Source organism: Schistocerca cancellata, chromosome 1, assembly GCF_023864275.1.
Source record: "Schistocerca cancellata isolate TAMUIC-IGC-003103 chromosome 1, iqSchCanc2.1, whole genome shotgun sequence".
NCBI lineage: Eukaryota > Metazoa > Arthropoda > Insecta > Orthoptera > Acrididae > Schistocerca > Schistocerca cancellata.
This window is the reverse complement of record NC_064626.1, coordinates 152,393,977-152,417,482: the sequence shown is the minus strand read 5'-3', so window position 1 is coordinate 152,417,482 and position 23,506 is coordinate 152,393,977. Positions and strand designations below refer to the sequence as shown.

At 36.9% G+C, this 23,506-nt stretch overlaps 1 protein-coding gene across 2 annotated transcripts in view; it reads right to left on the bottom strand.

Moving 5' to 3' along the window:
* Positions 1-23,506, bottom strand: part of LOC126167258 (lysosomal alpha-mannosidase-like) — a 162,794-nt gene that overhangs the window by 27,839 nt on the left and 111,449 nt on the right. The window contains exons 7-12 of one of the 2 annotated variants that reach the window (XM_049920464.1): positions 13,941-14,074; positions 13,245-13,464; positions 12,920-13,119; positions 5,172-5,380; positions 4,851-5,062; positions 4,455-4,671 (exon numbers count right to left, since the gene is read on the bottom strand). In XM_049920464.1, the coding sequence (XP_049776421.1) occupies positions 4,455-4,671; positions 4,851-5,062; positions 5,172-5,380; positions 12,920-13,119; positions 13,245-13,464; positions 13,941-14,074 (1,192 nt within the window). The remainder of the gene's footprint in view (positions 1-4,454; positions 4,672-4,850; positions 5,063-5,171; positions 5,381-12,919; positions 13,120-13,244; positions 13,465-13,940; positions 14,075-23,506) is intronic. The other variant, XM_049920463.1, reaches the window with a different exon arrangement.

Genomic DNA, 23,506 nt, shown 5'->3' with positions numbered 1-23,506 from the left:
TATTAGAATACTGGGTAAAAACGTTACCAGATTTTAATCAATTTTAGAACACGATTCAGATGAAACAAGGAGGAAAATTTATCAAGTATGAAATGTCTAAAAATGAAATAAACTGATTGCAACTGTTGTCAGGAGAATAAATTACAGTGGTAAGACCTGTGGTCAGTGATAGTATGAACAGAAATCAGTAGATGGCAGGATGAGCACAAGTATGCTAATTGGACTGAATCATAATGGCGATCTTTTATTTATGTATTAGTTGCTGTTGTTACATATGATTTGCACCCTAGAATATATTGTAGTCCGTGTTTCACAGCTACTCAAGCTTAGTACTACAGAAGAGTTGGAGGGGGAACAGTGATACCAGCTTGGGTGCGAAGTGAGAACTATGAAAGCAGGGAGGCAACTAGTGAGCAGACCACAAATTACATCATTTTGCCAACTATGAAAATGCATACCACATACCTGGCTTTTCAAGAACATTTACCATGTTTAAACTACAGTTTGCCTGAATCCATTTGTACTCGAAATTGAACTGACCTTAAAATTGGACAAATACTCAACAAGAGTATTCATTTCTGCAGTTGATGGTAAAAGTCTAGATGGGGACCAATGGCATACACATGTATTTAGCACTGTAATGTTCTCGACACTCAGCGTGACATATGACAGGAATGAAAGGGGGTATGTCAACTGCTGGTTCTATGCAGCCAGTGAGAGCGGTGGGCAAGTGATATGTGTATAAGCAAGAGACATTGTAACATTTCACATCAGAATAGAAGTGAAACCCGATATGTATTTGGATAAAAACAAATGTGTTCTCAGGTCCCATATAATCACAACCTCAGAAATCACAACATATGTGGAAGAAACACAATGAAAATTCAAATTTCACAGCTGTGCAGTGAGTATGATGATTAAAAATAGTGATACCACAGATGACAGGCGTCAGCAAGTGAAAAATGTGAGAAAGGAAATTATTGTAAAGCATTTCTTTTCATTAATTTTATTTCTCCTTGTATTACGAAAATGTAGACGATCAATAAATGGCATAAATTTAAAATAGGTATAATGTTATCTTTTTAGGCAGATACTTTACGTCAATACAACAGTTTGTAATTTTGACTAGTCAGAACATGTTGAAAATAAGTTTTTCACAAGAGGTCTCTTGAGAGGAGGGGGTGTGGGGGGCGGGGGGGGGGGTGGTGGTGGTAAGGAGGGTTGTCTTATAAGCAATGTCATCTTGTACTCAGATAAATACAGTAGCTTCTTCTTATTCATCTTCATCTCATTTTGGCCATCTGAGGACCATATAAATTCATGTCAGCTTTGTTTCTTCTGATGTTTCTCCTTGTCCAATATTCTTCCACTCTCATACTTTGCAACTTCCTTCACTCTTCTTCCCATGATGATTTTTTTCTGGGTCTAGTCCTGTTTTTGAAACCTGTGAAAGCCTAGTTTTCTATTTAAAGTTCACCTTGTTGTATATCTCTGGTTCCTGTATTCCAATTTCCTCCAGATCTCTCTGTACCTCTTGGATCTTAAGTACTTTGGTTTTCTTGTTCACCAGAAACTGTACGAAATGCACTAACCTCCCCTGGCTCATTCCAAGGATGTGTCCAAAAACAAGCTCCTCCTTTTCCTGATGATGTCTGAGAGTCTATCTGGTACACAGTTCTTGGTTTGCTCTTCTTCTAAATTCACCATCTTCTGTCCTTTTAGGTCCGAATATTGTCCTTAGAATCTTTCGTTTCACCACCTCTAGTCTCATAAGTACTCCTGCTCTTACTAGGTCAAGAGTTTCTGCTGCATATAAAGCTTCAGGGCAGATCACTGGCTGGTAATGTCTCAGTTTTTCGTTAATTAAAATATTATTCTTATTGTAGATGTTCATAGTTTGTATCTAGGAGCTGCCTTGATTTTTGTTATGAACTGCATCTTCTTGACAGAGACCTTAGGCTTGCTTTAGTTGCTTGTCCCTGTAGTTCTGTCATTTGGCTAACCATCTCTTCTAATGATTCCAACAATATCACAATATCATCTGTGAATGCTACACTATCTACTTGTATTCTTTTTTCCTTGCACACCATATTTCACCCATTCCTTTCCTTTCTAATTACCACTCCCTGATCACCTTATTGAGAACACAGTTAAACGGCAAAGGGGAGAGTCCATCTCTCTGTTTCACACCTGTTTTGATATTTATGGCCACAGAAAGCTTTCCTCTGACCTTCGACTTGTTATTTCACTTAAAGCCTGTTTAATCAGTGCACTGGATTTTCTATCCAAACTCATCTACTCTAAAATTTGGAACAGTGCTCATCTATCTACTGAATCTTAAGATTTCTTGAAGGATGTAAATGTGAGCACAAACTTTTTGCTTCCTCTGTTTTTGATAATGATTACCAGTTTCAGATTCAAAATTTGCTTGGCACATGATATCCATTTTCTGAAGACTTCTTGGTTCTTACCAGTTTAAGCTTCTATTCTCTTCTTGTGAATACTGTTATTTGCCCAGATATGACTTCCTTATAAGGTTACACTCCAAACAAATTCTTCAAAGACTCCCTGACACTAATTTTTTAATCAATGTAAAGCTATTGCTCTTTTCCACAAAAGCTTTTCTTTCTATTGCCAGTCTACATTCTATATCTTTCCTTTTATTGTCATTAGTTCCTTTGCTCCCTAAATAGCAAAACCCACCTGCTATTCATGCCTCTGCTCTGGCTGGGCATCCTGATCTAGGTTTTCCTAACTGATTTCAGACAATCTATCTTGTCCACTCTTCATTAAACACATATGTATATTCACACATGTATCTACATGACTTTTGTTTTCCCATTATTTAGTTGACAGAACTATTTCCCATTATTTAGTTGACAGATCATTGTATAGTGCTACTTTGACAGATAAATTGCTAATACAGACACATGTAAGTCTCTCTTATAGTATCATCTACCTTATACTCTATTGCCCCTAGTTTTAATTTTATTGATGTTCACCTTACAACCTATTTTCTACACAATATCCATTCCTTGCAGCTCATTTGCTAAGTCCTCGACTACCCCTGACTCACTACGTTCTCAACAAACCTTCAAATTTTGATATCTTCACCATGAACTTTTACTCTCTTTCCAAATTTCTTTTCAAGTTTCCTTCATGGCTTGCTCAGTGCGCAGATTGATTAACATGGGAGATAGCTACAATCCTGTCTCATTCACTTATCAACTTCTTCAAGCTACCGAGTCCTTTCACACACTTCGATTCTTAGAACTGCAGTTGGACTTCTGTAGAAGTTGTGAATAGGCTTTTGCCCCCTGATTTTTATTTTTGATGATTCCAGAACCCAAAAGATGTATTCTAGTCAAGCGCCAATAGCTTTTTCTAGCTTTCAAAGGTGAACATTTTAGGTTAGGCCTGAATGTCGAATTTATTCGTATCAACTGAAAATACAACTTACTTTAACCAGTCATATTTATTATTCTTCCCACAATGAGTCTCTGAGGATTACAGCTTACACGCCTCATGTATTTACGTCAATTACTTAGTCGTGGGCAATTTGCTGTGTATGAATTTTAGATAACTTTTAGCACTGTCTTCTAGTAAGCAAAGGCTGATTTTCAATTCATATTTACATCACAAATGGTTTCTATAAACTGAGCTAAGCAATGATGCTGTATTGATAGTACTGCTATTGCTTTCTGTTACACATCTCTCTTCATCACAGAAATATACCCTTCCATCATATACTTGGATCACAGTAAAAAGAGAATTGTTCAAAACAAAATATTCCCTAGTTGCTGTAACTCCATCTTGTTCCATTATGATAACTTCATCTTGATCATGGCAGATATGGCTACGACTCCTATATCAACTCCCCAAGTAATCATGACAGCTGCAGAGATGGCAATAATATCGATGTCCAGCATTCAATTTTAATTACTTGGTATGTACTATAATAATAATAACAAAGTCATCATATTTTATAAAAATAAAAAGGGATAATTGTTGCACCATAACTTTTGTGTCCTTTTACAATGGAGAGAAAAAAAATTCAATATGATCTGCATCACATAATATGTGAAAAAATAATATGTAAAATACTACACACAGTATGTTAAATCTGCTCCATCATCAGGCCAGCACTTATAACAATTTATTTTCATAGATTTATTTAAAGGAAATGACTGTATACCTAACACCAGAAATTTTTTAGATGTTATGCATGAACATCAATGGGTGAATCATAGTATACTAATGCCATGTAAGACAACATTGTGTTTCTTGAAGGCAGGCTGCCTGCTTATGCTGCTATCACTGGCCCATTGTATATTTGTACATGTAAATTTGATGATATACTGAGTGTGTGTGTGTGTGTGTGTGTGTGTGTGTGTGTGTGTATTTGCATGCATGTAGGACATAACTACTTTCATTATAAATGAATGCTTCTTTACCTTTGATAATTTTCTGTTTTACAGATGAACTTGCAAGCACTGCTTCAGAGCCATTAGGTCTAAAAATATATGCACCTGAAGATCTGTTCTCAAATACTTCATTATTTCCAAGGAACCCTTTATAGTAGTAGAAATCCTGCTTAACTTTTATCTCATGTCCTTGGCTCACAATACTTTTTATTTTCCCAGTAACATCATCAAACTTCAGACTAAATTTCTACAAAAGAACACTTGTATTAATTAATTATAAAGTTAATGCTTAAATGGAAAATCAGTAAATTAATTAGACAAGTCTATATTTTTGTAAGATATTCCGGAAATTAATTTCAAGCATAAAAAAGGAGCAAGAGTTTAGAGTCTACAGTTGATAAACAGCATTTTTAATATAGAGCTTACCTTATGACCTATTTCATGTGCTTCATCAAGTTTTTCACTTGTATGTTCTTTCTGTTGCTCTTTATTCAGTTTGGTAATGTAATAGGCTCGGAACCCTAATGGCGGCAAGTCTGTGGCTTTGAATATCAGGTCATTTTTAGCATCACTCATTCTACCAGGTGCGGTCAGGACAGCCTCAGGTATCGGGACCAGCTGAGTAATTTGTTCCTTCCCTTTTTGAACAAACAAAAAAATGGGATGAACATATGTTCATTATGCTTTGGTGTAATAACATACAGAATATCAATTCCATATAACAATTTGCTGCACAAATATGCATACCATTTGGGTCTTTTACGCTGTATGAAGTTGAAGTCACTGGAAGTCTCACATAGTGAGATGTAGGATAGCTCAATGGATTATATACAAAAACAACAAAAGAATTATTCACTTCTGATACCTGGCACTCACTCACATTGAGCTTCAAACATGGCTTGATTGGTATTTCTGAAAGTTCATCTTTCACCACTGATGACTTTGGTATAATTTTCCTGTAAACAGATTTTATTAATTATCCATCACAATCCATAACTATGGAAACCAATGTGAAAAAAAGGGTAATGGAAAGATCACTAATAATCTCAAAATAACAACTGTTCAGCAATTACTTTGAACATGTGCTATCAGATTATAAACTTTTAATATGTTTTCAGCTAACTGCTTTATTTCAATGCAACTATTGCATAGTTGCCATTAACATATGTATATGAAAGATGTAACTCCTGTTTTACATCTTTAGAGTGCAAAAATACTGCCTTCTGCCCTTTATTTTTCCACAATTATCAGATATATTCTTCACCGTTTACATTTTTTATACTAATTGTGACCTCAACAATCTACATGGCATTCTCCATCTGTTATCTTCCATAATAACTTTTGTTCAGTACAGCTCACACATTCAGGAAATGAAAAAGTTATTCACTTCTTAAACAAAAAGTCTGTTTTCCTATCTGCTTTCGCTCTCTATGGGCTCTACAACTTGATTTCTCATCCTGTACCTTCTACTAAGTAATCATCTCTTCTTTTCCACTGTTACCACAATCCATGATTTACTCCCACTCAGTGCTGTGCTCCAGATGCATATTGAAAACTTTCTTCTTCAAATTAAGACCTAAGTCTGATGCTAGTCGACCTCATTTAGTGAAAAATGTTCTCTTTGTCTGTGATAGTCCACTTCTTATTATCCTCCATGATTTGTATGTAACACGTGACTTTGCTTCTGCGGTAGCAAAATCCCTTCACTTCGTATACTGCCTGGATTACAAATTTTTACGTTTAAGTTTGTCGCTTATCTCATTTCTGCTACTTCTCATTGTTCTTATCTTTCATTAGTTTCCTCTAAATCCAAATTCTTTGCTCATTAGCCTCTGCATTCCATTCAACAGGTCAAGTAAATTTTCTTCACTTTCATTAAGCATAGTGTTGTCACTGCTAGTCTTACTGTTGATACCTTTTCACCTGAAGTTCCGGTTTCATTCCAGAATCTCTTTTTTATTTCTGTCATTGCATCTTCAATGTACAGGTTTAAATGCAGGGGAGAGTGATAGCACCTCTCTCTCAATATTTTTTTTTTTTTTTTTTTTTTTTTTACCTGAACTTTTCTCTCTTGTGATCACATCTGTAGCTGAATGGTTGTGTTGCTTGATGTAGGGAGGTTCGGAAGAGGATCAAAAGAAACAGTGGCCTTGTCAAGATTCATCTACTGGCAATAATAGCTGGACGGATTGGTGATATCATAGATGGCTTCTCGTACTGCCTTTTAGGCAGCAGCCAGCCAGTCAGAGCAGGCCTAAGACCTAATCCATGAGTGCTATTTACGTTTACTCTTCTCTCTTGGTCTTCGATTCTACTTGCTCCCTCCTACTTCTTTTACATATTGTACTCATATATTATCTGTCTTTCCTGGCAGCTTATTTTGTGTTTCTGAGATTTTTAAACATTTGCACCATTTTGCATTTCTGGATTTTTTTTAATTGGCGAATCCTATGAACGGGTTTTTATTTTTTGAAGTCTATTTCCAGTAGCAAGCTCTCCACTAGAAAGCACAATGCCAGAACCTCTTCTCTTGTGCCTTCACCTCTCCTAATGTCACACTGATTGTCATCTAACATCGCCTCAATTTTCTATTCCATCACCCTGTAAATTATTCTTGTCAGCAGCTTAGTTGCACAAGGAGTTAAATATTTATCTGCCTTTGAATCACTGAGATTGTGTGGACAATATTCTTCCAAAATTCTGATGTTATGTCTCCAGTCTCAGATTCTAAACACTTAGCTCAAATAATTATTTAGTTGCTCTTCCCAAAATGATTTTATAAATTCCAAGGCAATGTTATCAATTCCTTTTGCTTTGTTTCATCATAAGTCTTCCAAAGCTCTGTTAAACAATCTCTACAACTAGGTCACCTATGTCTTTCACACTGACACTTTTCTTCTATTACATCAGCAAATAGTTCCTCCCTCTTGTAGAGACAATCAATGTAGTATTTCCACTTATTTGCTCTCTCTTCTGCACTTAAAAGTGGAGCTATTTTTTGCAATTAAAATGTTGACAGCTTTGCTTTTTATTATGCACTATGTTATTTTGACCTTTCTATGTGCTTCATGTCTCCTTTGAATGGCTGTTTCCTTTTTTCTTTATTCACATTTTTTTCTGTAGCCAATTCAATTCAGCTTCTTTGCAGTTCCTGTTGATTTTACTCCTAAGTGACTTGTATTGCTGTATAACTTCCTTATTTTCCTGTGCATGTCTTTATTTCTTTCTTATGTTGACAAATTATTTCTTTTTCCTTTTGTTATCCAATGTTTCTTTTCACAGTTCCCACTCCTGTGAATGGCATTTTTAAGGATCTCCATTTGTCTTAACTGAACTGCTTAGTGTAGTATTGATCATCACAATACTTAGAGCCTAAGAGGACTTGAAATACCCAACATCATTGTTTAATATTTCAGTATTACACTTCTTTACACATTGCTTCTTTCTGATGATTTTCTTAAATTTTAAACTATTCTTCACCATTACTAAATTGTAGGATGAGTCTATTCTGCACCTAGGCATACCTTACAATCCAGCATCTGATTTCAGAATCTCTCTCACATCATGAAGTAATCGAGGTCTTCTTCCTGGTATATCTCCTCCTCTTGTGATTTCTGATCAGTATATTTGTTATTACTAGTGAAAATTAATTTCAGTACTCAAAAGAATCTTTCACCTCTCTCATCCCTACTACTGAGTCCATATTCTCCAGTAACTATGTCTTTATTAGGTTTCCCTATCATATCACCCATGAGTATTAGAGTATAGTTATCCATTCAACACACTCCTGCACTTTCTCTACCCCTCTATCTTCTGCCTTTGACACTGACATATATACCTGAACTATTGTAGTTGTCATTGGTTTATCAATTCTGAGACAGTAATTCAATCCCTGTACTCTTCATAGTAACTCACTCTTTGTTCTGCTTTACTATTCATAACTACACCTACACCATTATGTCCATTTCTGTTGTCACTGATAAATTATATAAACATGTCTGATCATAGAGTCTTATTTTCTTTCCTATTATTTTTAGATTAGAGCTTTCCATTTCTATTTTCATATTTTGTAGCTTCCCTACCCCACTGAGACTTCTACACGGAGTACTTCAACACAAGGAATGTTACCCTTTTATTGGTTTTACAATCATTGTCTCATAGTCATCTATCCCTTGGCTTCACTAAGTACTTTCTTTACTCACCAAAAATTTGCTTTAACTTCCTGAGGTCAAGAAATTTCTACAATATAACCCAGAATTCTCTTCTTCATTTATGATCATTGAACTTGAGACAGCCCTTAGCGATACAAAATGTAGAAAAGCTATAGGTACAGATGGGCTACACCCTGAATTTTTTGTGTACAGTGGTCCTACAAAGTGGAAGCAGCTAGTTACCCTTTTTAATGAATTGCTTTGGATAGGAACATCACCAGTAAGTGATAAAGTTATGTAAACCGGGAGGAAGGAACAGCTGCAGAGCACTTTCACCCAATATCTTTACTTAGCTTCCCCTTGCAAATTAGTGAAAAGAATCTTCTCAGACCAAATAATAGGACAAACTAATTCTGTGGTACCACTTAAACCAGTTGGATTCAGGCCTCATAGAAGCTGCTGTGAGCAGGTACTCTGACTTCTCACATACAAACTGCATGCCAGAAGAAACTCAAGACCAGGAAAGTTTTTGTTAAACTGCCAACAACTTATGGCATGGTGTAGTGCAAGGCTCTAACACTGAAATTTCTGAAACCAGTACCTTGGAAGACTGTAGGTAACCTCTTAAGCAATCTGAGCAATCAATGGTTTCAAGTGTGCTAAGGTAAAGAAGGAGAGTGAATGATGTGTACTCAGTGACAGCTTGGCTTAAGGATATGTTCTTGCTCTGGTGTAATTCAGCCTCTACACAACAGTTCTGTCAAACTTGACCACCAAGAAATTTCAGTATGTAGTTTACCTTGCGATTTCATACTGGAGGGAAGATTTTTCTGAATGTAAAAAACACCTAACAAACAGCCTCATTAAATTTTATGACTATTTTAAGACATGGCAACTCAGACCTAATGTTCCTGAAATGGAAGTACTGTTTGCCCATGATAACTTGACGACTGTGGTACTGCTGCCAGAAGAGGAGAAAATCAGTGCCATTTTAAAGATATTCATTTGTCTCTGTGTGCTACCAACATCAAGCTGCCCCTGAAGTCAAAGTATTATGAAAGGCTTGTGTCCACTACCAACACAAGTGCCATTACTCTTAAAAATCAGAGCGATCTCCACTGTTGTTACATTATTATTAATGAATAAAAACTGTGAATAAGCACTAAAATAAAAAAACAGAAATATTAAGAGGAGTACATATTGATGTTACCAAGAAATGTTATTCAATTAACTAAAATCAGAGGTCTTCACTCAGATTAAAGACTTCGAGGGCATCATATGTAAATATCAAACACCTCTTGTATTTTGTATAATCAAATATTCGATAACAGGAAACAAAAATGTGGCACCGTGTCTCACCAAGAGACTGCCTTTTAATTACTCTCATTTTTGCACACAGTATTAATGGCTTTTATCACAAATGTATGCATTTATGTTTATAGTAACTTTAAAAACCAGCAAAAATTTAAAGACATCTGTACGGCCACTTTGCTTTTCCCTTCTGGTGGAACACATTGATTGATAAACTCATTTCATACTTGTTTTTCTGATTCAACACTGACCAGTACTGAACACACACAGCTTTTGTAAGTTTGAGAAAAACTTACACAAAATGAGAAATTCAGCAAGTATTTGCAGCAAGATACAAGAAACTAGAACAAATCTTCAGCCTGCAGCAGGGTGTATGCTGATTTGAAACTTCCTGACAAATTAGAACTGTGTGTCAGACCGTGAGTCAAACCTGAGAATCCAGTTTGACACACAGTTACAAGCTGTCAGGAAGTTTCATGCAAGAAACTGTTTCCCTTTACTTGCAATATGATTTCATGATTATGATGTCAGAATGGCTGCAAGACAGGCAAATAAACTAGAATGTCTCCATGACGAAGGCTGAACTGTTATCCAAAATAAAGGAAAAAAACCAGCCATGAAATTGTACATCATGAACAAAATCGCTGAAAGTAGTGGCCACAAAGCAGACCATTTACCACCCTGCAACTGCGATCTACATCCAATAAAACTGGCAGGGGCCACATAAAATACAATTTCAGGCAGAACAATGTCACTGGTGACATGTCAAAGGAATGAGTGCAGAATTTTATTAATGTTGCTTTTCTTTCAGTAACCCACATGACTTGCAAGGTTACTGCAGGTATGTAGCAGCAGGAGTTAAGAGTATTGGGCACGAGATGCAATAATGGAATTAGCCATCGATGAAGTTATCGTCAATTCCACACCCTCGAGCCATGATTACCATGATATTGAATCAAACACAAATGACTGATCACTTTCAGGCACAGTTAATTACACTTGTGTTTAATAAACGCAATGTGCAAACATTAAAAAAATCAGTTTTTGACTTTTGACTTGATGTGTCGTAAGCTCTACATTCATCTACTTTCATTTTTTACTATTTGTGATAAATAAAGAATACATAAGTTGTAGGTAAAACTCTCGGGCTTGAATATGTCAACAAATTAAATGATTTCTGATCTGAGGAAAGTGCCACTTAAGCAGGCAATATGTCTACAAGTGCCACTCCTGATTTCATGTTAAGCACAGAAAGCGGGTAGTGGTGCAGCGCAAGCAGCCAGCACTGCCTTCCCCTCACCAATCCTCTCTCCTCTGCAACCTTAACGTGGGGGCATAGCTCGACAGCCACTGCAACAATTGCCAGCTTATCAAGGGCAAACAATTTGTCTTTTCCACCTCTCTAACCATCTATAATCAGCAAAGATCAGTTCATGGTTTGGTCACCTTGACATAGTCAAGTACAATGGTAAGCTAAGATACCTTTGTGTCACATTAGACAGACTGTTGACATACATAAAAGCCTTTCCAACACAAGTAAGAAAGTATAAACATGGGTGCACCTAGTGAGAAACAGGCAGATAGTATATGGGGAGCAAATACATTAGTTCTCTGTGGAGCTTCCCATGTGTTATACTCTGCAGCAAAATACAGCAGATCAGTCTCACTACAAAGTGCTCACTAGCCGAAAGCTGTCGTTTATTTGACCAAAGCTATGAGAAACATTAGCAGCAGAGTCAGATTTACTCCTGCATGCTGACTACCAGTACTACTGAACATCTGCCCAGTTCACCTTCATTGAAAGGCAGCTATTTGCAAACTCTGTCATCAAGATTGAAAAATTTAATCAATCCTTCTTCACAGACTGAATCTCACTGCCTGTTAGACCATCTCAAAGACAGAAGACTAACATGAGAAGGAATCCAAATGCTCTCCACTTGATTCAGCCAGGGTGCTAAATGGAAAAATGAATGGAAGGTATGAAAAGCCAGGATCAGGAGCTTATTCAACTGTTAAAAAGTTCCAGGCTTTCATCGTCTTACAGTGGTGTGGGTACAGCTCAATAGATTCAAGACTGAAGAAGTTATGTGCAAATACGCACAAGTGGGGCTTTTGCACTGACAGTACATGTGACAAAGATTCAGGTAGTGAGCCACATTGCAAATGAGTGCCTGACAGAAATTTTCTTGGTGGTATCAAGAGCCTACATGAAACATTTGATGAAGTGCTCCACTGAATTGAGTCTTCTGACATTCATGTGTAGCACAAGCTGTTGAATTTTTATATTGCGTAAATAGTTAAACACATCTGTATATTTTGCTTAAGAATGTAAAACAGTTTGTTGATCACTAAAACCCCTTGACCATCCCCACCCAAACTGGAAGACACTTTAATAGAAAAGGAATATTACACTGTTAAGGATTACATAATAAACTAAATCTGTAAGTAATGTTATATAAAACTAACAGTGTTATCAACACAAGTCAAAGTGTTGCTCCAAGTAAATATGTTTTACTGAATGTCTTAATATTCTTGACTTGCCCTGCATTAGATGTCTACTCAATGTATGCAATGTAACCATAAAATAAAAATAAAAAGCAAAATAATCACTACTGAAAACATCAAAATTTTGTTCCTCCAATATGCCTGTCGGTAAAGTGTTCTACCCTCACCTATATGTCCTTTAACCTCTCTGTATTCAACTTTGACTTTTATACTTAAGCACAATATCTTACTTTAATTGCTTCCACATTTTCTCATACACATTTCCAGAGTACATAGTGTTGTTAATATACTTCAAACATAACATATCCTTTAATTGTCATTGGTTTCCAAAAATAAATTATACTACTTATAGGATTACCACAAAGTCTACAATATTTATTGATGAGTGCAGACATTTGACCTTAATTTCACCCAGAAAAAGATCATTGTTATGGAATATTACTTAAGACTGTACATTAATCACAACATAAGTTATTTTACAAAGAATACCCAACACAGAACAAGTGGCAATCATGTTTTCAAACTTACTTAAAAGCTGCCTCAATAGCTTCAAGGCATTCTGAAAAGCCATCTGACAATATCCGGGCATAATCCTTTGCTACATGCTCCTTCTCTGTACCTGTTATAGCATCATGGTGCTGCATGACACCCATTGCCTCTCTCATCCTGTTCAGGTCTTTCCAGTCTTCGGGTCCCACACTAGCCAGGGCATAAAGTTGTTTGCAGACCTGTATACATTAAAGAAGTTTGTTCTAGATGAAACTCCACTTCAATTGCATTACAGTTTCTGGTTCTAAAAGATACAGGATGAAAAGGGGGAAGGAAACTAATACCCATTTAAATATTCACTCACCTGCAAAAAATTATTCCCTAATCGTTCAAACCTTTTCATGGTTGGCCTTGATGTAAAATAACCAGTCCAGTAGGAATGTGGATCACTTGCATAAGGGAAAAAGTCATCATTTTTCACAGGCCACATCAGATCTTGATCATTAAGAGCCTTTAAATAGCACGCAGGTGTTGAGTAGAACACATTTAATTTGGTTCCATTTGATTTGTTTGCATTGACATACCTATCAACAAAAATAAGGTCAAATAAAATAAATTGGAAACAAAGACCATTATGCAGTCCATCAAATAATCATTCAAACTAAACAAAAAATATTGCATCTCCTTTCAATTAAGAACATAACTGCTGCAAAAATGTACAGGTATTTTGCCTTTTCCTACAAGAGCTATTTCTGCTATGTTGTTTCTTTGCATTCTCATTGTGCTGTACAGAAAGGTCTTATAAATAGTGTTAGAAGTGACTAGCTGTTGATGAAGAAAAGCATTTAATTCACTATATCTTCTTTCTCACAAAAACAAATCACAGCATCATTGTTACACTTCTAAGTCTCTAAAAGGAATAAATTCTTCTTATGAATTCTACAACAAGAGTGAAATAATTCATGGATGACTATGGATACTATAAACTGAATGTATTCTGTGCATAGACTATGTCACTGCACTTCAAATTCAGGTTGGCATATAAAAGAGAACTCCTTACCAAATTAGTTTATCCAGATTCTTAAACCACATATGAGCATCCTGATAGTGAAAATCATCTCCCATTGTGATTAATATGTTGTTGGAAGTGTAAAAGTCAGCTTGTTTTTCTGCATATTTAGTAAAAAGTTTCACCTGCAGATAAATACTTTTGTTTTACTTTATAGTTATGAAGCAACCAGCATCAGTTTCAATTACTGTTTGGAACACACACGCAATACTAAATAACATACGATTCTCTGGTAAAGCACAATAATCCAAACACAATAGCTCTGCAGCTAATGATACCATAGTCTGACATATGTCTCATATATATTTATATATATATATATAATGATATGAATATAATAGAGGGAAACATTCCACGTGGGAAAAATATATTTAAAAAGAAAGATGATGAGACTTACCAAACAAAAGCGCTGGCAGGTCGATAGACACACAAACAAACACAAACATACACACAAAATTCTAGCTTTCGCAACCAACGGTTGCCTCGTCAGGAAAGAGGGAAGGAGAAGGAAAAACAAAAGGATATGGGTTTTAAGGGAGAGGGTAAGGAGTCATTCCAATCCCGGGAGCGGAAAGACTTACCTTAGGGGGAAAAAAGGACAGGTATACACTTGCACACACACACATATCCATCCACACATACACAGACACAAGCAGACATTTGTAAAGGCAAAGAGTTTGGGCCTAACTCTTTGCCTTTACAAATGTCTGCTTGTGTCTGTGTATGTGTGGATGGATATGTGTGTGTGTGCAAGTGTATACCTGTCCTTTTTTCCCCCTAAGGTAAGTCTTTCCGCTCCCGGGATTGGAATGACTCCTTACCCTCTCCCTTAAAACCCATATCCTTTTGTCTTTCCTTCTCCTTCCCTCTTTCCTGACGAGGCAACCGTTGGTTGCGAAAGCTAGAATTTGGTGTGTATGTTTGTGTGTCTATCGACCTATATATATATATATATATATATATATATATATATATATATATATATATATATATATATATATATATATATATATATATATATATATATAAAAAAAAACAAAGATGATGTGACTTACCAAATGAAGGTGCTGGCAGGTCGACAGACACACAAACTAACACAAGCATACACACAAAATTCAAGCTTTCGCAACAAACTGTTGCCTCATCAGGAAAGAGGGAAGGAGAGGGAAAGACGAAAGGCTGTGGGTTTTAAGGGAGAGGGTAAGGAGTCATTCCAGTCCCGGGAGCAGAAAGACTTACCGCAGGGGGAAAAAAGGACGGGTATACACTCGCACACACACACATATATCCATCCACACATATACAGACACAAGCAGACATATTTAAAGACAAAGAGTTTGGGCAGAGATGTCCTCCCTTAAAACCCACATCCTTTCGTCTTTCCCTCTCCTTCCCTCTTTCCTGATGAGGCAACAGTTTGTTGCGAAAGCTTGAATTTTGTGTGTATGCTTGTGTTAGGATGTGTGTCTGTCGACCTGCCAGCATCTTCATTTGGTAAGTCACATCATCTTTGTTTTTAGGTATATTTTTCCTTCGTGGAATGTTTCCTTCTATTATAACCATATATATATATATATAGTTATAATAGAAGGAAATATATATGGCTGTCTACTAACAAGTACACTAATTAAATATTGAGGCTGTAGTTTTAAGAACTTTTAAATTTTTTATTTACTGTGAAAAAGAGAAATGTAGGAATCAAGATGAAAAGAGCAAGATGTATGAGGGCTGGAGAGAAGGGCAGAGGCAGAGTCAGGAGATGAGTCTCAGAAGCACTAAAAAATCCATAGCCGAGAGTCAGATTGCAGAAAATTATTAATGGGTTTGTAGGGAAACAAGTCACCAGCATCAATTTTTCTATACAATTGGCTACACAAGCATTCAGTTCCCACCCCATGATATCTGGGCATTGTTAGTGATTTGGGTTTTGATGAGGTTAAGATCTTCCTCTGAAGCATGACGTGACACCACAGACCCAGCACTGTACCTCTGGTAAAACAGGGTAGCAGGTGCAGATGTGGTTACCAGCCACTGCCAGCTAACTTGGTGGAACTCTTGAAAAACCATCAAGGAAAAATGGGTGCTGCATACAATTCCTTGTAGTGACTTCACAATATAATTGGTATAATGAACTTACAGGAGGAGTGATACTCCTGTTACTTAAGATTTCTTGGGTTGGTCAGACTAAAGAGCTCAATTTGTAAACATCTCATAATTTCTGTTACCTCTAATAAATATGATGTTCATGTTAACGGTGGGGAAGTTGATGAAATTTAATATCTTGTAGAATATTAAAAGTTTTTCAAATCAGTATAAGAAATAAGATAACTCAATAAAATATTTGAGCATGGTGTTGCTGATTTCAGAAATGGAAGATTGCTTTTTAAGACTTCCATGCAATGAGCAAAGACCTCACAAGTTGTCAGAAAATTGTAGTCCAAAGAACTAAACTTGAAAGAAATCAGTGTGTGCAAGTGGTGGTGGGAACATTTTGTAAACAAAAACGAGTGGCTGTTATACAAATGATACCAGTTCTTGCTTCTTGTATATAAGTCAGCATGAACTGAGAAAGTGCCACATCTTGCCTTTTTCACACACAATATTCTGTAAAGCCTGCAGGTACAAAGCAGAGCAGATTCTGCATTCCTAATTTCTTAACAGCATTCAAGATTTTATCACACTTTGGACCAATAACAAAAAGCATATGGAATGAGTTCTCAAATATGTGACTGCCCTGAAGGCATTTTAAATAATGTAATGCAATATGTTGTCCTTGGCTGTGAGTGCTACTGAGAGACAAAGATAACACCAGATAAGTGTGATTAACTGTTCAGGTTCCTTATGTACTGAGATGGTCAATTAGTGTGGGCAATAATCTAAGACTATTTATCAATAAGAGCTCAGATACTGAGCATTACATCAGATGGACAGGTGTGATAAAAGAGATTGACTGTGCTTCTTTTGGAGGAACCAAAGATTCTTTTAAAATGAGTACGGTAGCAGCACAACCCTGGAACAAAACTGTAAGCACTGTTAAGAACAAATTTAGAGTTTAATGCGTTATTACAGTAGCTCCATTCAAGAAGAACTGGAAAAGGGGGCAGTTAAAGCCCTGTTAACCCCTATATTCATTTACGGTGATTTAGGGAAACCACAGAGCATCCAAATCAAAATGCTCACATCAGGATTTGAAACATTTCCTCCCAAGTCCCAGCTGAGGTATTAATAATAACCAATGCGTCAACACACCACAGTTTTCTGCTGATGCCTCGTTTGCATTAACAAGCGTTACTATCACTGGCACTTCTTAACAGTTACTGTGGACTTACTGCTGTCGTGATTCGTAACAAGAGACTAACTGCTTTAAAAGTGTAAGCATATCTTCCAAATTTTTAGCTCTTGCAGTCAGACAGCTTTCATACTTAAATAATTCTTACAATTGACACACATAGCTGCCAACATTGAGAAGTGACAGCCAGTAATCACATGGCAAATATGAAAGTTGGGGTCTCCCATAAAAAATGTGGGGAGAAGGGGAGGGGGGGCAGCTTAGATCTTAAGAGTTCAACAACCCATTGACATCGAGGTCATTTAGAGATGGAGCTGGAGCTCAGGTCGTGTCAAGGATGGGGACAGAAATCGGCCATACCCTTTCAAAGGAACCATCCTTTCATTTGCCTGGAGTGATTTGGTTGGAAAATTTTAAAAATTAGAGTTGTGTGTTAGGCCTTTAAACACTGTATTTCAGACACTTTCTAGTCCCAAATAATGAAGATCTTCCAGCAATTAAAACAATTGTAAATGAAATATGGCTAAAGCTAAAAATGGAAAAAGCTAAAAATCAGTTTGATAAACAAATATGCTTAGAAACATTTGTGATTTACAAACACTGCAAAATCAAAACATGTATACATCTCAAATTATTAATTAAAAGAAAAGTAAAACATGTGAACAAAATCCACTTACATAATGAGATGAGAGGCCTGTCTTCAGTGTTTTATACAAAAATATTTACAAGTATTCTCATCTGCCTCTTCTTCCTGGATCTGCCTCTACTTGTATAATACAGTATCTTCACTGGTGACTGAAGACAATTTTCTCATGAGTGATACTCTTTTTGCACTCTTTGCAGCCTGAATCTGAACTTTGATAAATTATTTTGGTAACGTGCTCTTCCTGAAGATAAATGGTTTATTTTACTGATGCTCAAAGAATCTGAGGTTGCCATATTCATACTAGACCAAAATTCAGCACTGTCTTCCCTATCACTTCTAAAAACTCTCTCACAGGCAGCATTACTATAAGGAATAAGCAGTAAAGCAGACAAAAGCTGGTTAAGTAATGGGTATTTTTTAATGCCTGATGCATCACACATAGCAGATATTTTGTACCGAGCAGTACCAGCTCTTTCTTCTTCCACCATTACAAAGTCATCAAAATCTAATTATTTTTTCCCCCACAATCACTCAGGATGTCAGGAAATAGCGCATTTAGCTTTACAACAGATTAAGATTTTGTTTTCCTAGATCCAGTATCCTATAATTTTAAAGTTTTTTTTTTTTTAATAAGTTATCGTGTAGTGAAAATTTTTCTTTGATTACCTACAGAAGTTGATAAAAATTCTTCTGACATTTTCATAAAAGTTTGTAACTACAGATTTTTTGAGCTTGATATAATGATTGTAGCTTATAGTGTCTACACCAATGACAATAACTTCATCCCCTTTGTGATATTTACTTTTTTGAAATTTCAATTTCAGCAGACTATCAGAAATATGTGCCACAGAAGAATTGACAAATCTTACAAGCAAATCTGTGAATAAGTTATTTAGGATGCTATGAAGTCTGTGAATTACTGGCTATTCTTCCAGAAGGAATACATTTGCTTTGGTAAATAATGAAAGGTATTACATGAGAAAAGAAGATATAGCTTAGTTACTGTATCTTTTACAATAGGGCGCACTCTAGATAAGTGAGAATTGTTTACAGTTTTTGAAGTTCCCCCCTGAAAAAATTTACAAGAAGTTCCCATTGTTCAATTATTCTTTTCTATTGACTGGAGCAGAGAGCTATCTTGAACAAGCATAATTCAGCGTTTTATGGGGTTTATTGCCATATATATTTTGACAAAGTTTAAAAGTAAACTGTCTTTTTTGGAGAGAGTAGAAAATCCATTACAAATTCTTCAGCATCACAATATTGTAGGATTTTCATGCCTTTTTCTGCAGCTAAATGAAACAGGTGCCAGGAACAAGGCTAAATTCTTATGAGTGGCTGAACTTTCTTCAAAAAAGCAGCATTGTATTTGCATTATCACATGCAAATGAAATGCAATTTTTCCAGGGAATTCATTTTCTTAGGAGCTCTCACTACTCAAGAGGTTAAAAATTCCTTCGGCAGTATTTACCGTATTTACTCGAATCTAAGCCGCACTCGAATCTAAGCTGCACCTGAAAAATGAGACTCGAAATAAAGGAAAAAAAAATTTCCCGAATCTAAGCCGCACCTGAAATTTGAGACTCGAAATTCAAGGGGAGAGAAAAGTTTTAGGCTGCACCTCCAAATCGAAACGAAGTTGGTCCATTGTAATATGAGACAAAATTTAGGTCGAATGAATGACGATACAGCTACAGTAGTTTGGTTCGCGTCGTAAGCTTAGCAGTTAAGCTTTACCACGTAGCCATTGCTATGCGTCAGGCGCTCCGTCCGTATTTATACGGGTACCCTTCCTTTTTCACGTGCTTCGTCTGGTTTGAATCGATTGCTTATTTTGCTTTGATCTGATAAATGCCGTTTTCTTTGTTATAGGTGTTTGCGTCACTCTTAAGCTGAAAATGCATTACTGCAATGTGTCATGCATTGTTTGTCGCATTCTGATAGTGAGTGTTTACGGCCTGTCGCGGCTCGCGGCATGGCTTGCTTTTGTACGTGCTACCGCCGCGTACAATTAAAAAAAAAAAAGAGAGAGAGAGAGAGAGAGAGAGGAATCGTCTCATTAGCGAAACAATGGCAAGAGACTGCTATTTTTTGTTACTTACACTGCTGCTTTCTTTGATAATGATCAACAAGAACCAAATAATAGACTGCGTATGATAGAACATGTTCTGAACGAGAGTTAGGCGAAAATTTTTCACCGTTTGAAAATATTTGCGGCCGCTTCTTTATTACATCAAATTCTGCACAGAAATTAGAGTCATCGTAGATTTAAAAATCTAGTCACTTGCCGTGCTTCATTTCTGACTGTAAGAATAATACGAATATAAACATGACACGATACGTATATTCTTCCGCGTTTACTGTTGTCTCACTCTAGTTTCGTAGTTTATTAGGCAGACAGGATTTAAATGAGATAGCAGCAAACACGAAAGAATACATGGCAAAATGTTTATATTCGTATTATTCTTATGGTGAAGAGAATACTGTATGTGATTCATATTTCATCAGGTTCCTATTAGCAACCATCTCTTCTCACAGATAGGAAAAAATTCAGAACGTAGAGTTGGCCATATTGACAAACATCCCAAACAGTCTTGCCAGTCAGATTTTCGTAATACACTGAAATTGTGCTACATTCGAAAATGAACAATACGGAATTTGTATTTACTTCGTTGGATAATGTATGAAAATGCAGTGGTCGAAACTCGCGGCAGAGAGAAAAAGCTCGTCTTCCACTTTTTCTTTTCCTTTAATTTATTTACTGATGCAGAGGTTTTGGCGCCAGTATTTATCTTTGTGCCTACAAAACATGCCTGCGTAGCGCTACATATATTCGACGGCAGAAGTTAGTTGTGGCAGCACGTACCAACATTTTTCATAACTTCCGCTTGCTTTGCACTCGATTCTAAGCCGCAGGCGGTTTTTTGGATTACGAAAACTGGAAAAAAAGTGCGGCTTAGATTCGAGTAAATACGGTAAATATGATTCCAGCAAGGATAGTATTGTGGCACACATCTTTCCCTGTTTAACATAAAAGTAAGTAACAACAGTTGGATATAGTTTCACATCTTTAACGTCTGTGCTATCATCAGTTGGAATAGAAAAGGTGTTTTCTTTTAAGTATTCTACTACATCATTGTATGTTCCAGATGTTGTTTTAGTTCTTCCACAACTGTATTTTTTAGCAATGTGATAATCAGGAAACATGTTTTTGAACAGCTACGAATTATGATCTGCACAAGAAATTGGCAGGTCTTGTTCAGCAATAAATGAACTACAAAGCATTTCAGCACTGGTGACTGAGTCTTCATACAATCATGCATTTGAAGAGTTAAGGTTTGTTAAGTCTGCATGTACTTTAAACAGAACACAACAGCAGTCATCATGACTATTATGCTTTATAGAAATGTCTCATGAACACATTGTACAAAACACAAGTCAGTCTGATTTATATGATTTTACTAAACATGGCCATTCTTTACTTCACTGTTTCTGAAATTCCCATCCAATTTTACATTTTTTCATAACACTGCCATCCACTGTACTGACACTTTGGTGTTACACAATATGACTGACTGAACTCGGTTCAGTGCTTTTCTCACTTTCACTTGGGATATCTTTCGCTCCGTTTAATTTTGCATTATCATTTTTATCAGGCTTTTCTTTACCAACACTATGAACAGTTGCTGAAGAAACAAAAAAGTCTAATTACTTACATTTTTAACAAACAACTAAAACTTTTCTTAATGGCTTACACAGTGTTTTTGAATTCTAAATGGATGAATATTACCACCAAACACAATGTAATGAAATGAAATAATTTATGGCATTGTTGGCCGGGAGGCCCCATCCGGGGAAGTTTGGCTGCCGAGGGCCAGTCTTATTTCAGTTGACACCACATCGGGCGACTTCCATGCCAGACATCTACATCTACATCTACATTTATACTCCGCAAGCCACCCAACGGTGTCTGGCGGAGGGCACTTTACGTGCCACTGTCATTACCTCCCTTTCCTGTTCCAATTGCGTATGGTTTGCGGGAAGAACGACTGTCTGAAAAGCTCTGTGCGCGCTCTAATCTCTCTAATTTTACATTCATGATCTCCTCGGGAGGTATAAGTAGGGGGAAGCAATATATTCGATACCTCATCCAGAAACGCACCCTCTCGAAACCTGGCGAGCAAGCTACACCGCGATGCAGAGTGCCTCTCTTGCAGAATCTGCCTCTTGAGTTTGTTAAACATCTCCGTAACGCTATCACGGTTACCAAATAACCCTGTGATGAAACGCGCCGCTCTTCTTTGGATCTTCTCTATCTCCTCCGTCAACCCGATCTGGCACGGATCCCACACTGATGAGCAATACTCAAGTATAGGTCGAACGAGTGTTTTGTGAGCCACCTCCTATGTTGATGGACTACATTTTCTAAGGACTCTCCCAATGAATCTCAACCTCGTACCCGCCTTACCAACAATTAATTTTATATGATCATTCCACTTCAAATCGTTCCGCACGCATACTCCCAGATACCAGTGTTTGTTCCACTATCATATAATCATACAATAAAGGATCCTTCTTTCTATGTATTCGCAATACATTACATTTGTCTGTGTTAAGGGTCAGTTGCCACTCCCTGCACCAAGTGCCTATCCGCTGCAGATCTTCCTGCATTTCGCTACAATTTTCTAATGCTGCAACTTCTCTGTATACTACAGCATCATCCGCGAAAAGCTGCATGGAAGTTCCGACACTATCTACTAGGTCATTTATATATATTGTGAAAAGCAATGGTCCCATAACACTCCCCTGTGGCACGACAGAGGTTACTTTAACGTCTGTAGACGTCTCTCCGTTGATAACAACATGCTGTGTTCTGTTTGCTAAAAACTCTTCAATCCAGCCACACAGCTGGTCTGATATTCCATAGGCTCTTACTTTGTTTATCAGGCGACAGTGCGGAACTGTATTGAATGCCTTCCGGAAGTCAAGGAAAATAGCATCTACCTGGGAGCCTGTATCTAATATTTTCTGGGTCTCATGAACAAATAAAGCGAGTTGGGTCTCACACGATCACTGTTTCCGGAATCCATGTTGATTCCTACATAGTAGATTCTGGGTTTCCAAAAACGGCATGATACTCGAGCAAAAAACATATTCTAAAATTCTACAACAGATCGACGTCAGAGATATAGGTCTATAGTTTTGCGCATCTGCTCGACGACCCTTCTTGAAGACTGGGACTACCTGTGCTCTTTTCCAATCATTTGGAACCTTCCGTTCCTCTAGAGACTTGTGGTACACGGCTGTTAGAAGGGGGGCAAGTTCTTTCGTGTACTCTGTAGAATCGAATTGGTATCCCGTCAGGTCCAGTGGACTTTCCTCTGTTGAGTGATTCCAGTTGCTTTTCTATTCCTTGGACACTTATTTCAATGTCAGCCATTTTTTTGTTTGTGCGAGGATTTAGAGAAGGAACTGCAGTGCGGTCTTCCTCTGTGAAACAGCTTTGGAAAAAGATGTTTAGTATTTCAGCTTTACGCTTGTCATCCTCTGTTTCAATGCCATCATCATCCCAGAGTGTCTGGACATGCTGTTTCGAGCCACTTACTGATTTAACGTAAGACC